The 14,099-nt window shown below is 38.2% G+C and overlaps 2 protein-coding genes and 1 long non-coding RNA gene across 3 annotated transcripts; 1 reads left to right on the top strand and 2 right to left on the bottom strand.

Annotated features, from left to right (window-relative positions):
• The first annotated feature begins 1,521 nt into the window (after positions 1–1,521).
• On the top strand, positions 1,522–3,467 carry LOC135619574 (vicilin Cor a 11.0101-like). Its single transcript, XM_065121712.1, has 5 exons — positions 1,522–2,006; positions 2,086–2,261; positions 2,338–2,418; positions 2,503–2,754; positions 2,844–3,467. The coding sequence occupies exons 1-5, from the start codon at positions 1,592–1,594 to the stop codon at positions 3,333–3,335; spliced, it is 1,416 nt and encodes a 471-aa protein (XP_064977784.1). The 5' UTR covers positions 1,522–1,591; the 3' UTR covers positions 3,336–3,467.
• Positions 3,226–6,470, bottom strand: LOC135619575 (uncharacterized). Its single transcript, XR_010489413.1, has 4 exons — positions 6,334–6,470; positions 4,005–4,133; positions 3,453–3,618; positions 3,226–3,365 (listed from the first exon to the last, which is right to left on the bottom strand). It is a non-coding gene; the product is annotated as an uncharacterized LOC135619575 (long non-coding RNA).
• Positions 6,471–7,220: 750 nt separating this feature from the next.
• LOC103995099 (2-oxoisovalerate dehydrogenase subunit beta 1, mitochondrial) lies at positions 7,221–13,643 on the bottom strand. The gene is made up of 13 exons (XM_009415607.3): positions 13,328–13,643; positions 11,427–11,538; positions 11,163–11,198; positions 10,970–11,029; positions 9,608–9,665; positions 9,440–9,537; positions 9,152–9,241; positions 8,972–9,040; positions 8,819–8,905; positions 8,390–8,485; positions 8,228–8,305; positions 7,474–7,560; positions 7,221–7,390 (listed from the first exon to the last, which is right to left on the bottom strand). The coding sequence occupies exons 1-13, from the start codon at positions 13,492–13,494 to the stop codon at positions 7,355–7,357; spliced, it is 1,074 nt and encodes a 357-aa protein (XP_009413882.2). The 5' UTR covers positions 13,495–13,643; the 3' UTR covers positions 7,221–7,354.
• Between the last annotated feature and the right edge of the window lie 456 nt (positions 13,644–14,099).

The following is a 14,099-nucleotide window of genomic DNA, read 5'->3' as shown; positions in this document are numbered from 1 at the left end:
ATGTTTTTGGTGTGATGGTGGTTATGGTCCAGCAGAGTAAAGGCATCATCAAGTGCATCATATTTTAGCCTTGAAAGAAAGCTGTCATTTTGTTTAGCATTTGAATATGTGATGACTAAAAATCAGTGGATCAAGAAATAAGATCACTTGTTATAGTCATAGGTCACAGCTGGCCTACAATTTCTTCTGGTGAAGGCATTTACTGTCATCCTCATCCATGCTTTCCCATTCATGGGAGACTCTCCTACACTGCTTCGCTTGGAACTTTCCTCCCCAAGAGCAGTTTGAGGTCCGCAAGCAAAGGATGACGCTTACTCTGATGCATCCACCAGTGTCTGTCAGTCTGAGGGACTGCATGAATTGAATGGATCCAAAAGAGATAACCATGTCTGATCTCCTCCCATTGAAACTAGTGGAAACTCTTGTGGACTGGTTGTGGCCTCTCCTCAGATACATCTAACAGAGAGGGTTGGACAAGATTGGGTAGCTTTGGCTTTAAGGCTCTGTTGACAGCCTCATCTGCAGATTTATATATGCCAAGTTCATGAATGCCACATCTTTGATGCCACCCCCTCCGAATTTGCTATCAAGCTGCTAATAATTGCAGGTGACTGCTATTATTTTGTATTGTCAAATGTCAGTCTTTAGCATCAGTTTGACATGATGATGAGATTGAGGCTATCAGTGGAGAATGGAGAGCCAAGACAAGGCCATGTCTATGTTCATGACCTGCAAGTTTGGTCATGGTCTAAAATGTTACCAACTCAAGTCTGGTTATTTAACTCCCATTGTTTTCCTATAGAGTTAGACAAAGAAGAAGACAAAAGAGAGTAGGTGTAACTGTCAAATCACAACATTCTGTGTGAACTGTGATCAAACTATGGACAAGGAAGAAGTACTTGAAGTCTCATTGATGCCAGGAGGTAAGAAGGCCCAGGAAAGATGAAAGATCAACAAAAGACCAAGAAGCATTGTTGTAGCCAGATCGTATGTCAGTGAGATCAAGATTATATTAACATGATTGAAGCCTTGAGGAGCATGCAAGTGGAGCTGTTCCACAGCAATTGCCTTGACATGGTTACACATGCACAACAAGGCATTTATGTCTAAATGATAGCTTTTTGTTGACAGGGAAATGAAAGAAAGCAGTCAACTGATCATACCACCAGATCAGAGAAGATTGAGCACTCACTGGGCTCTGAATCTGAGCTTGTAGCTTTATTCGTCGATAACATTTCAGTCTCCTGTAACACGGCTGAAACACCATATGGAATACATAGGGTTTCAGTTGTAGCAAATATGATCGATCTCAAGCATCCAAGACTGTTCACTTCCGAAACTTCTGTCGTCAATGTAATCAGGTGGCCTACGACTCGGCGGCCGACGACCAAATCCACTCTCCACGTGAACTCCCTCCACCCCGAGCCATGCACATCGTGAGGCGAACTTGCTTCGCTCTCTTCCACCTCTCTCTCTCTCTCTCTCTCTCTCTCTCTATCTCTCTCTCTCTCTCCCCTCAACTCTATAAATATCCGCTTCGCCATGCACATTGCATCTCACATCTCCCGCAAAGACCAGAAGCCAAAGCGAAATGGCCACCAGCAGAGTCGACGCCTTCCTCTTCCCACTTCTCCTCTTGCTCCTCTCCTCCAGCTGCCTCTTGGCTTCATCCTCCAAATCTGATCCAGAGAAGAAGCGTTGCGTCATGGAGTGCAGAGGCATCCCGGAGCAGCAGCAGAGGAAGCTATGCGTGCACCGGTGCTTAGACCATTCCGGCAAGCAAGAAGCTGGAAAAGAGCACAACCCTTACTACTTCGGCCGGCGGAGCTACCAGCAGTGGAGCAGAACGGAGCACGGCCGTTTGGAGGTGCTGGAGAGGTTTGCTCGGAGATCCGACCACTTGCTGGGCGTCGACAACTACCGCCTGGCGGTGTTGGAGGCGGAGCCACATACTTTTATCATGCCCTGCCATTGGGACGCCGAACAGGTGGTTTACGTAATGCAAGGTATACCAGTCGATGCATGCAAGCTTTGATCTAAGCCCACTGGTCTCTACGTACGTAATGTCATGGCCGTCACGTGCAGGGCGTGGGACGATAACACTGCTGCACGAGGAGAGGCGAGAGTTACACGATATCAAGAGAGGAGACATCATGAGGGTTCCGGCGGGGGTGATCGTGTATGCCATCAACAAAGCCAGTAATGAGAGGCTCCGAGTCGCCATGCTCCTCCACCCCATCTCGACTCCCGGGCACATTGAGGTAGATTGGATTCAGTGCGCTCCTTTGGATTAGATCCTCGGTGCAATGTGAAGGACTCATGGTTTCTTTGACGTAGGAGTACCATGGTGCAGCCGGGAGGAATCCACAGACCTTCTACACCAGTTTTAGCAACGAAGTACTGGAAGCTGCCTTCAATGTCGGTTCCGATCTGCTTCCATCCCCATTTTCTCATCGACTCTTCCCACTTTAGGACTTTAACCGTACTGTGTTTGATCTGTAGACTCCGTGGGATAAACTAGAGAGGGTGTTTAGGAGCCAGAGGAAGGGGGAAATCATAAAGATAACCGAGGATCAGATCAGAGCATTGAGTGAATCCAATACTGAGAGTGGGCTCTCAAATGAGCCATACAATCTGCTGGAGAACAGCCCTTCTCATTCGAATGGGCATGGTCAACTACACGAGGCCACAGGTAACGAGTGCGAGATGCTCCAGGATCTGAATGTGGACGTATCCATTGCTAACATCAGCGAGGTGATCTCACTCCTCTCTTTTTGTGCACTGTTATATGCACACTGTAAGAGTCGTTCACATCATTCATCCTCTGCGGTTGTTATGTGTAGCGATCAATGATGGCTCCAAACTACGACACCCGGTCGACCAAGTTGGCCATGGTGGTGGAAGGAAGAGGCTACATCGAGATGGCTTGTCCCCACCGCTCCGCCGAGCGACGCAGAACCCAGGAGGAGACGGGATCCCAAGGAGAGCAGCGCGTCCACTATCGGACCGTGAGATCGCGAGTCTCCCGTGGGTCGGTGTTCGTGATCCCCGCAGGGCACCCGGCGGCAGCCGTGGCCGCTGCGAACGAAAACCTTCAGGTCCTCTGCTTCGGGATACGCTCGGAGAACAACCGGAGGTACTACCTCGCGGGGAGGAACAACGTGCTGAACAGACTCGACAGGGCGGCGAAGGCGATGGCCTTCGGCGTCCCGGCGGAGGAAGTGGAAGAGGTGCTCAATGCGCAGCCGGAGAGCGTGTTCATGCCCGGTCCGGAGCGCCGGCGGGAAGAAGAAGAGAAGGGATGGCAGCTTGTCTTCAAATTTGCCGGGTTTTGAGTGAGTTGTTGAGCTTGTCGGTAGGGAATCCTGTTTAGGTGAACGAGGATGGGAGCGAGAAGGATAAATTAGCTCACCCACAAGTGCTTCTACAGTTCGAATAAAGAAGGCACCTACTTTGCGTTGTTGCAACAGCTGCTTGTTTCCGCTGCTCCTCCCATTTCAGCTACATGTGTTTGATGTCCCTTCGAAAGCGTTGAAGACTTGATCATCAGCCGCCAGTGGCATCTTCCAAGAAGAGTAAAATGTCTCGAGAATATAATAAATTCTTGTCTGAGTCACACTAAACAGCATTATAATAAAAACAACCATTAAAATGATATAAATTTCAAACTATATAAAGTATAATGTATCAAAAAAATATAAGTCAAAGTTTTAAGATAACCTTTATATATATGTATATATAATATATATATATATATATATATATATATATGTATACATATATATATATGTATATATATATATATATGTATACATATATATATATGTATATATATATATGTATATAATATATATATATATATATGTATATAATATATATATATATATATATATATATATATAGAGAGAGAGAGAGAGAGAGAGAGAGAGAGAAGAATTTTTGAGAAAAACTTTTATTTTAAAATTTTATCACACAATATTTTTTTTCATAAATAATCATTTTACCTTGGTCCCGCACGACCCGCGATTGCCTTCGCCCTGCAAAGTCCCTACGTTGCCCTTGTAATGCTCATAGCATCTTCCAAGAAGAAGAGTAAGGTTACAAGAATATGATAAATTCTCGTGGAAGTCGTCCTAAACAGCAGTATAATAAACACAAAAATGATATAAATATCAGACCATATAAAGTATTACGTATCAAAACAATATAAGCAAAAATTGAGACTATGCTAGTTTATTTCAATAAAAAAATTATGCTATCATGGACCTCTTAAGTTTTTATGATTTACTTATATCTAAAATAATTCTTATATTTTAAAAAACGTATTATATAAGCTCGTCCCATCAAGTCTAAGTTAATAGATATTATAATTTACTTACATGTAGATTCATAATAAATTATTAATATAATGACACATATAATTTAGGATTAAGATTAATTTTAGCTCATATGATTTTAGACCTATATTTTAGCTCATAACGAATAAATTCCTTCCGTCAAGTCTAAGTTCTAAGTTAACAGATGTTAGTGTCTGGTAGTTGCTTCCACGACATAATGATGCCCCCTCTCGTCATTAATAGTTTATTTATATTTGTTAACTCAAAATTGATGAGAAATTAATGAGAGAAGCTTATATGCTATATTTTTTAAAATATAAGTTTATGGTCAAAACAACATGAGCTAAAATAGATCTTAATCATAAATTATATATATTATTATATTAATGATTTATTATGAATCAATATGTCACGTTATGTTAACTCAAATTTGACGAAAAAAACTTACATGTTTTTAAAAATATATGAATTATTTTAGATATGAATAAATCATATTGACTTAAAAGGTCCATGCCCAAAATTATATGAGTTAAAATACACCTTAATCTAAGGATATTTCAATTGATACAAATTAAATTTAGCCGAACCTACCACAAGATTTGATCATTTCCAAATCTAATAGATTTCAATTTCAATTTTGTAACAAGACTTGTTTTATACCCTTTGTGTGTTTGCATATCACGGCACAACTAGTAAACCCATTAACTGCAGTGACATTTTATCATCGGATCTAAAACGTGATGTGTAGACAATTCGCAATCTAATAAACGAACCATACTGCAATGAGCTACTAGCTTTCTTTGTGATTTGTACTACTGTTCGAGAATCTTGATTAATAGATGATGATGGATTATTCATTTGGTAGTAGCAAGAAAAAAAAAGAAAAACCTCCCGAGAAAGAATAAAGTCTTGATTGAGAAATAAAATTTCAGGAAAAGAACAGGAAACCTTCCTCACGAATGAAAGGACCCGCGTCAAGTGTGGCTTAAAAATCCACATAAAATTTCAAGAAACCACTAAATTAATAAGAGGAAAGAATTCAGAGAGAAGATCGAGATGTCATCTACTTCGCTGAGATCAAGTGAGACGTAGAGGAACACAAATCAAACAGAAAATATCAAGAAGAAAGGATCTAAGAACTGCAAAGCGACTAAAAGGAACCAAGAGACTAATCTATATGTAAATGTCGAGTAGAGGAACATCAAGAACGAACCAGCAAAAAGGACAGAGAACAATGTGGGGGAAAAGATGAATCCGAAAGTAGGGACATAACTGAAGAAAAGGATCCAAGAAAGATTCATTACGATTGAAGATCGAGTAAAAAGGAAAAGCAAGAACGAATCAATCAATAATGTAGCTTAGAATCACATAAAAATACCAATAAATTACTAAATTGGTAGTAAGAAAGGATTTAGGGAGAAGATCAAGGCACCGTTACTATCATGCAACTTACTAATGTGAAAGAAATAAGATCGAGAATAAAGGATTCGAAAGCAACGAGACGATTAAAGAAGTGGATCCGAGAAACTAACCTTAACATATAGTCGAATAGAGGAACAACATCAAGATCAAACCAACCAAAAGAGTAAAGAATTGTCTCAAAAAATAAGATAAGAGCATAGGAAAAAAGGACCCCAAAAGAGAAGGAACTTAAGGATCTAGGAAAGTAGCATATTAAAATCAAAATCAGGCAAAGAATCCCCAAGAACGAATCAACCAATAAGCAAAGAAACAACCAAAGAAATTAGCATCTGAGAAAAATAAGATCGAGGGGACAAACGCCAAGAAGGAAACCGAGGATCCAAGAAATAAGGAAAATAGAATAAAAAACGATGGAAAGAGACACCAAGAACGAAGAAGTCCAAAAGCATAGAGGTATCTGAAGAAGATAAACAATCTAAGAAATTAGCATCCAAGAATCAGGACCGATAATGAATCCAAAAGAAAAAGAGAAAATTAGCAGACAAAGAGGCGACGGTGTTGCCTGGTTTCTCACAAGAGGGAAAACAGAGGGGGAAGAAACACTGAGAGATCTGACAATCGCGTAGACAAAGACGTGACGGTGTTGCCCGATTTCTCACAGGATGGAAAACAGAGGAGGAGGGAAGACACGATGAGAGATTTGACGATCGACTCTCACCAACCAAGGGAAAGATTAAACAGGAAAGCGGGGTTCATTCTTATCGTCTTTGAAAGCAAGTGACGGCCAGGGACATGGCATAAGGGACGACATGGATATTGATGCCCATCATCATGATGGCAATGCAGTGCATTGTATGATTGGATGAGCTTCGGATCCAACGTATCCATGACATACCATAGACTTATGTATTCAAACCGGTTCGAAACGAACCGATTTGAATATCGTTAAAGGTTGAATCGAATTAAATTATTATTTTTAATTTAATTTGATTAAAATAAGATAATCGAAAGGAATCGATTCAAATTTACCTAATTGAATCAATTCAAAATCGATAAATCCAATTCATTTAACCAGTTAATTAATTTATGATTTTTAATAATTTCAAATATATATATTTAAAATAAACCAATCCAATTCAATTAAAAAAAATAAAATCTTAATCCAATTGAATGACATAATAAGATTTATAAAATTAAATCTTTAGACTGGTTTGATTAATCAATTTGAACCGAATAAAAATTAAAAATATTAAATTCAACCGATTGATATTTTTAAATTAAAACAGATTCGATTTAGTTTGGTTCGATTTGAACCAATTAACCAAACTAAAATCATTTATAGTCTTCAAAACTGAATTATTGAATTATTAATGAATCAATTCAGATCAAACCAGTTTTAAATCAGTTTGCTTTTTGATTTGAACACCACTATTGGGATTTATTAAAGTATGCGGAAGCAGATGCCAATAAAAATCTTCCCTATAAAGAACAAATCATACAATACATACACAGTTTGTGGATCATATCAGGATCACCTCCACAGGATCCACAATCATATTATTGCTTTAATGAAATGGTTCCATCTGCTTCATGGTTTAGTAATTTATTGTTGCCTTGATTGCATCCAGGATCTGGAAAACAAAATATGAAGAATTGAATTGACATACAAATATATGCATGGATCGATATGTGTTGCTTCAGATTATATACTCACCTTGTTCTTTGTAGGCATGTAAAATTGTTCATAAACAAGGGGGAAAGGTGTATCAAGGCCACAAATTCTTGCTACAGGAGCTTCCAACTGCAAAACACATTCAAGTCATGGTGAGAAAACTCGAGAACCGAAGACAGAACAAGACAATAAATTATTGCTAGATTCATCTGGTTTATCTTACCTACTAGATAGTTTAACTAAGCAACCATAATGAATCTGACCTAGCTAATCGTTAATGGCGTAATGATCCCAATGGCCATTAGTTCACATCAAGAGCTTCGTCTCTAATCAAAATTCTGCCAATTTCATTTAGCAAGCTCTTACTAGATTCACAAATTCATGTGTCTGTGTTTCCTGATCCTTATGCAAGACTTGTACAAAAGGGAAATCCATATGCCTTATAAAGTCCCAGCCCACAAAATTGCCCGACCTAATCTTCTAAATTTGCAGTAGATGTCTGGAACAGTTATTCAGTAATGCATTGATTCTAGACTATTTACTTGTCCATACCGATCTCTGAGTTATCCTCTATGATGGGTCAAGACAAAAAGATAATAGCCTTCTATTTTCTCCTGGCTTTTTGTCATATAAGTTTGTGTCACAGGCTATTATGTTTTATTTTCCACTGATGTTTAATCTAACCGACCAGATTATGTGAGGTTACCAATCTGCAAAAGTAGAGGCAAGATATGTGCACTCTTGAGTTAAGCAGTAAGCATTTTACAAGTAATGGAACTTTTAAACAATCCTGTACCCTCAAGAAGCAGCTCTCAGCAATGGAAGCAGATATCTCTGCACCAAATCCTCCAGTCACTGGAGCTTCATGACTAATCTGTGAGATGAGAACAGAGTTATAATTGTCAATGCCATGATATGATAAATTAACCATGTACATTCAATAGAGAACATATCTTACAAGAAGCTTCCCAGTCTTTCTAACAGAGGCTTCTACAGTTTCCTTGTCCCAGGGAATTAATGTTCTCAGATCGATCAGCTCGCAAGAAATTCCCTCCTGTACATATGCTATGTCAGTGGAATCAAGATGCTTCTAAGCCATGTTGAGATACTACTGATATAGTGGTCTTTAAATGTATATAATCTCAGCTCAAATTTAAGACTTTTATATAATTTATACTATCTTATCAAAAGTTCTTTTAGAACATAATGTGGTCATAGAAGTGCACATATGATCTTTGGTTCAAGTACTTTCTTGTTAAGAAGCTTAATAATGAGAGTGTTTTTTACGATTACTGAGCTTATGAATCTTAGATAAGTACTCACTACCAGAACACAAACTCAGATTACTGGAAGCACAAAATTAGAAAGCCATTGATGAACAATGGACCTTTGCAGCTTCAACACATGCTTGTTCTAATACAGAAAGCTGAGCTCCCCATCCAACAAGTGTGATGTCACTCCCTTGACGAATCACCTGGTGGTAGGCATTGACAACTTAAGGTTCCTTTGCAATGATCTTTAGTGAGAGGGCATGCTTTACCTCAGCCTCCGATAAAGGCAACATGTAGTCATGTTCAGGAACCTCTTCAACAGCCAACCTGTACAACCACTAAACAAGTAGCAGATGCGACAATATCCTAAATCAACCATTTTTGGGATGACAGAGTAAAGATCTCTAGACATTTAGAGAAAGCAAAATTCATGTAAAAGATATTCATACTTTTGGTTCAAAAAATATACTTGGATTTGGATCGCGTATGCAGGATAACAACAATCCCTTCGCTTGCTGTGGGCTTCGAGGAATCACCACCTAAAAGAAATTTACTTGAGATCATATATTTTGTAATTGAGATGTGGTATTTTCTAACCTTGGCGGGGAACTTAAGTTCTGAAATGGAAAAGATGACTAGCACACAAGTTAGCCACTCACTATATCTTTAGACAACATATTTATTTAACATTGAATTTATTTTAAATCAAAGAAATGAAGAGGAATCAGGATCTAAACCTTTAGACCAGGCACATGACAAAAGAAAGACTCTGGTGACTGTGAATGATAATGACCACCATGTCCAACAGCTCCATATGGAGTTCTTATTGTTAACCCTGGGGTAAAACAGTAGGAGAATATGAAAGAACTAAAACCCAATAAAAAATAAAAAAAAAGGAGAGGTACCTCCACAATTGAACTCATTCCCGCTTCGATATCTAAATTTTGCTGCCTCATTGACAATCTACAAGTTGGAATAAAAATGTCAAAAATTTGCAAACAATTGCAAGGTGAAAAGAAATATGACATGGTGGTGTCCCTGAGATTCATTTTGAATCAGAAGTCCTGAGAGACATTGATGTGACCGGTGCATGTAGTGCCTAATAATATTTTGGATGTCAAAAATCATACTCAATAATCAACAATCTGACTTAATACTATGTACCCTAGAGCTTTTACATGGTCAATGAGATATTTATGTAGAGTCCACTTTTAAAACTTAATAATACATATGTGTCATGGTATTCCCTAAACAAATACAAATAATAACTGAGTCCTTGGTTTTAGTGGAGTAAGCCATTGGAGCAGCAGTGACTAGCGGAGTTGGATTTTTAAGGTTATGCATGATATAAGATTGTATGGTACAGGGTGAAGCACAATAGGGCAACAGTAGCAATATTCAATGATGGTGATATAGCATAGTAACTCCAGGGATGGCAACCAAGTCAGAAATAACAGGCCCTCACCCAAATGAATACAGATCGATACCAAGTATATGATCCAATACTGGTCCTGATCAGATTGATGTCTGATTGGTATTTAAAGCCTTGCCCTCAGCCCAATCCACTTCAAACACTAAGAAATGCAAAGTATGATTATAAGCTGAAGCGCAAAGTATTTTCTGCTTCAGGCTTATGGTGGTGGGAATCATGGATGTTGCAATTTGCATGTGGTGGGACAGTAAACAACTATATGTTGTAGCTATATTAATTATACCTGGTAGATAGTGAACCAATTAAATAATATATAACAAAGGTACAGCTAATTTTATTTCTGCAAAATGATTTCAATTGTTGAATTATTTTAGGGTATGACTATTTCTATGTTATTATTTACCACATACTTTTGTTGAGCAAGTCATGCTTCAATATCAATATAACAAATTCCAATTCTAGATTAGGATCTTCCTCAAGTATCTTGTTTAAATGAAACATCTAAGTTAGATATCAATCGTCCTATGAAGGATAAGTGGTTAGGAAAAACATAAAACATATCCATTGATAGCTATAAACACCCTTGATTACAAGCAAAAAATCAATTTTCAACTTCCATTTCTGTACAGAGGATATGATTAAGTTTATGATATTCTCCAGATTTCTTTTTATTTATTGATAAAATTAAAGCAGGCACTTTTGATCATTATCAAGCAAATAAATAGTTGACCTGCTTGAACTTACCACATTCTTAGAAACTATCAAACTGAACTTTATCTTACAAATGAAAAACAGAGTCAGATAGACAAATACATTCTTAGTGCAAAGGACATGCCTGGTCAAAAGCAGGATAAATGTAATCTGCAAACTGGATCTCTGCGATAGCTCGATTCCCCTTATCAGACACACACAAAAAGAAAATGGCTAACGTCACAAACAACAAACTTTGTATTGATTTCTAATTAACAGAAAAGAAGTAAATTCAAAAATGTATATATAGGTGAAAATATTAAAACAAGACATCGTACCATTGCTGCAAGGCCTATTGCAAATCCAACAATACCCTGTGAAAACAAGGTTAAAATGAGAAGAATTATGCAACAATAAAAAAAATCTAATCTTTCAGCCATGATTCCACTGGAAAGAGAAAAGGAGCATTTAGCCAAAGAACACATAGAACACTCATTTTGTAAAATCAATGAATCATCATAATTTCTGGGTTCAGTACTAAATCTGCCAATTTCCGTCATCTATGTGTAAACATTTAACAGATAAAAAAATCAAGATAGTACCTGTTCACACAAGGGAGTATTGAAAACTCTACTTCTACCAAATCTATCAGCCAGTCCTGTTGTACAGCGAAAGACCCCGCCAAATCTGACATCTTCTCCAAAGACATATGCACTGCAAATAATTTATTTTTTGAGATTAATAACCATCAAGAAGTGGAAATAACATGGTTGGGCAGCAGCAAACAAAGAAAACATTCTTTCATCTAAAGCTGTGGTAATAGTGTTACTGACACAATGAAAATTTGATTACTCAGCAAAATGCATATGCATTCGATAGCTACATTAAAATAAACAGCCGAATTACATCAAGAATCAGTGCCGCCACCTAAAAAATAGCATTAGAATGAACCAAAGTCCTAGTGAATTTTTTATTTCTCCAAATACATATTGGTAAAACATAATACGATGCACGTCTAAGCTGCCACATATGAACATACCAATGGTAAAAAATTAATTGTGGATCATGAGTGGTCCATGTAGTACCTAAATGATCTCCCATCAAAAGAATATTATCTTTAATGAAAGGTAGAGGCTTCGGTAGTTTGTTGTTGCAACATTTATTTCAACAAAAATAAACAGCTATACAGTGTCATTCATGTTTCAATTCTATGGAATTCCTTCTAATGCCTCAAGTGTGCTGCTTATGGATAAGGTTAACAGTTTAGAAAGGTAATGGAAACATATTGCAGATGCTTTACTCACTAGTTGTGACTTGACAGTTGCTTTTAGGTTACTGGTTATGGATGTAACAATGGGATTTAATTATATAGAAACTGCAGTGAACAATGTTATTTTCACATATGCACCAACACATGGCGATGAAAATTTTTCATTGATAATAGTATTCATATTTACACTTAAGGTTATTTAAGGCAACTTTGCAATTCTCTTAGGGAAACTTATGGGAATTGTGGCATTGTACCCAAACCCAAAGAGGTTATAAAGTTCAGTCACCCTCAACTATTTTCTGATTTAGGTACGTCAAATTTAGAGAACTAAACTTTTTCTTTGGGGAAAAAAGTAATCCCCATAAGATTTATTTTATTTGAGATAAGGAAAAAATGCAAAATTTCTGGAACCAGAAGGAAGAATCACTCTTTAATACAAACAAGCATGAAACAAGTGATAAATTTTCTCCAAATAAAGCAGCTGGGGCTTGTTGGATAACAGAACAAAAACAAAAGCAAAACAATTGGTGTAGCACCAAACTTTGAAGGTGTAAAGGAGGAAAATTATACGAACAGCAGCAGATAAAGATATTAAATCATTCAGGAAGTGTTGTAACACACTATAAAGGGACTTGGTCAATTAAAAAATCCAAGTGCAAACTTGATTTGGTCATAGTCATACCAGTCCCAGGGTCTTCCAGGTGTTCCCCATAGTTTTGTTCTTCAGTACGCCAAACTAATGGTTCAAATCTAAAACTAGCATATCGAATGTTTCGATATTCATTGCAAAGTAGGATTAATCTCTTTTTCTTAGCAACTTTAATCGGATTAAATAGACGATATGAGAAATAACCAGTATCGTTCTTCTTAAATCCATATCAATTCATTCATCCAAGGACTGTAGTTCGAACATGCTTTTTGCGACCACCAATAGTTTCACTAATTTCAAGAACGAAATTCGAAAAAGAATCACATGCATCGGTAGATTAAATATATGCAACTTTTAAGAAACTACATAAACATATGAAATCCTTCCCAAATAACCAAAATATCATCAATGATCCAATGCATCATAAAAAAACAATACATTTCAAGAATCCAACACAACAAATTCCGAAACATTAGGTTGGCTCAGAAATGGCTTCTTTCACATACCAAAACAAGGAACCAACACGATTTATGATCAAGCGAAAACGGAAAAGAAAATAGCCGACGAGAGGATCAAGGACCGACCGTGGATCAGTGTCTAGCGCGATGTGGAGGGCCTGGTTAATCGCCGAGAAGAGATTGATGGGCTTCCCGTCCTTCGCGGCCTTCTCCGTCTCACACGAACTGGAGAAACCCCTCGCCGCTATCGAAGTCCTTCTTCCGAACGACCGCAGGGCCATAGTCGTTGCCATCGGCCGATGCCTTGATCTGCAACCGATTCCGGTCGAAGAGGAGCACCGATGGTGGTAGGTACGAATGCCGTCTCCGAAGTGCCAACGGGAGCGCTGCGGGATAATGTTGGGCGTCCCCGAGCAGAGAAGACGTTCTTATCCCCGAAAGCCCCACGCGTGCCCGAAGTGCCACGAGGGATGAGAAAGTTACGGGCAGATATATACTACTCTGTCCGATTTGCACAGTCCAACGCCGCGTCAGTGAAGAGTCAGCATAAGCGACGGAATACGCCCCGTCACTCACCGACGATGATCCCCAATCAGAACCCGTGAATGGGCTTAGCGCATTCACGGGTCCCACATCAACGGCGATACGGAACATCTCTCCGGGTCCCGCATGGGGATCATCGTCGTGGGAGACAACTGCGCGTTGCCTGTCCCGTCACCCGCACCATATAATTCTTTCCCAAAAAATAAATATCAATTAATTTAGGACAATTTACCCATGAAAATCTTTTTCCTAATAATTTAAGGCTGAATTTTTTAATAAATAAATATATATACAATCTTTCAGGTTTACCGCATGCTATGATTTTTTTTATAAATGAATAAATATACAATAAGTG

This window comes from Musa acuminata, chromosome BXJ2-8, assembly GCF_036884655.1.
Source record: "Musa acuminata AAA Group cultivar baxijiao chromosome BXJ2-8, Cavendish_Baxijiao_AAA, whole genome shotgun sequence".
Taxonomy (NCBI): domain Eukaryota; kingdom Viridiplantae; phylum Streptophyta; class Magnoliopsida; order Zingiberales; family Musaceae; genus Musa; species Musa acuminata.
The sequence above is the reverse complement of the archived record's forward strand: the minus strand, read 5'-3'. Positions and strand labels throughout refer to the sequence as shown.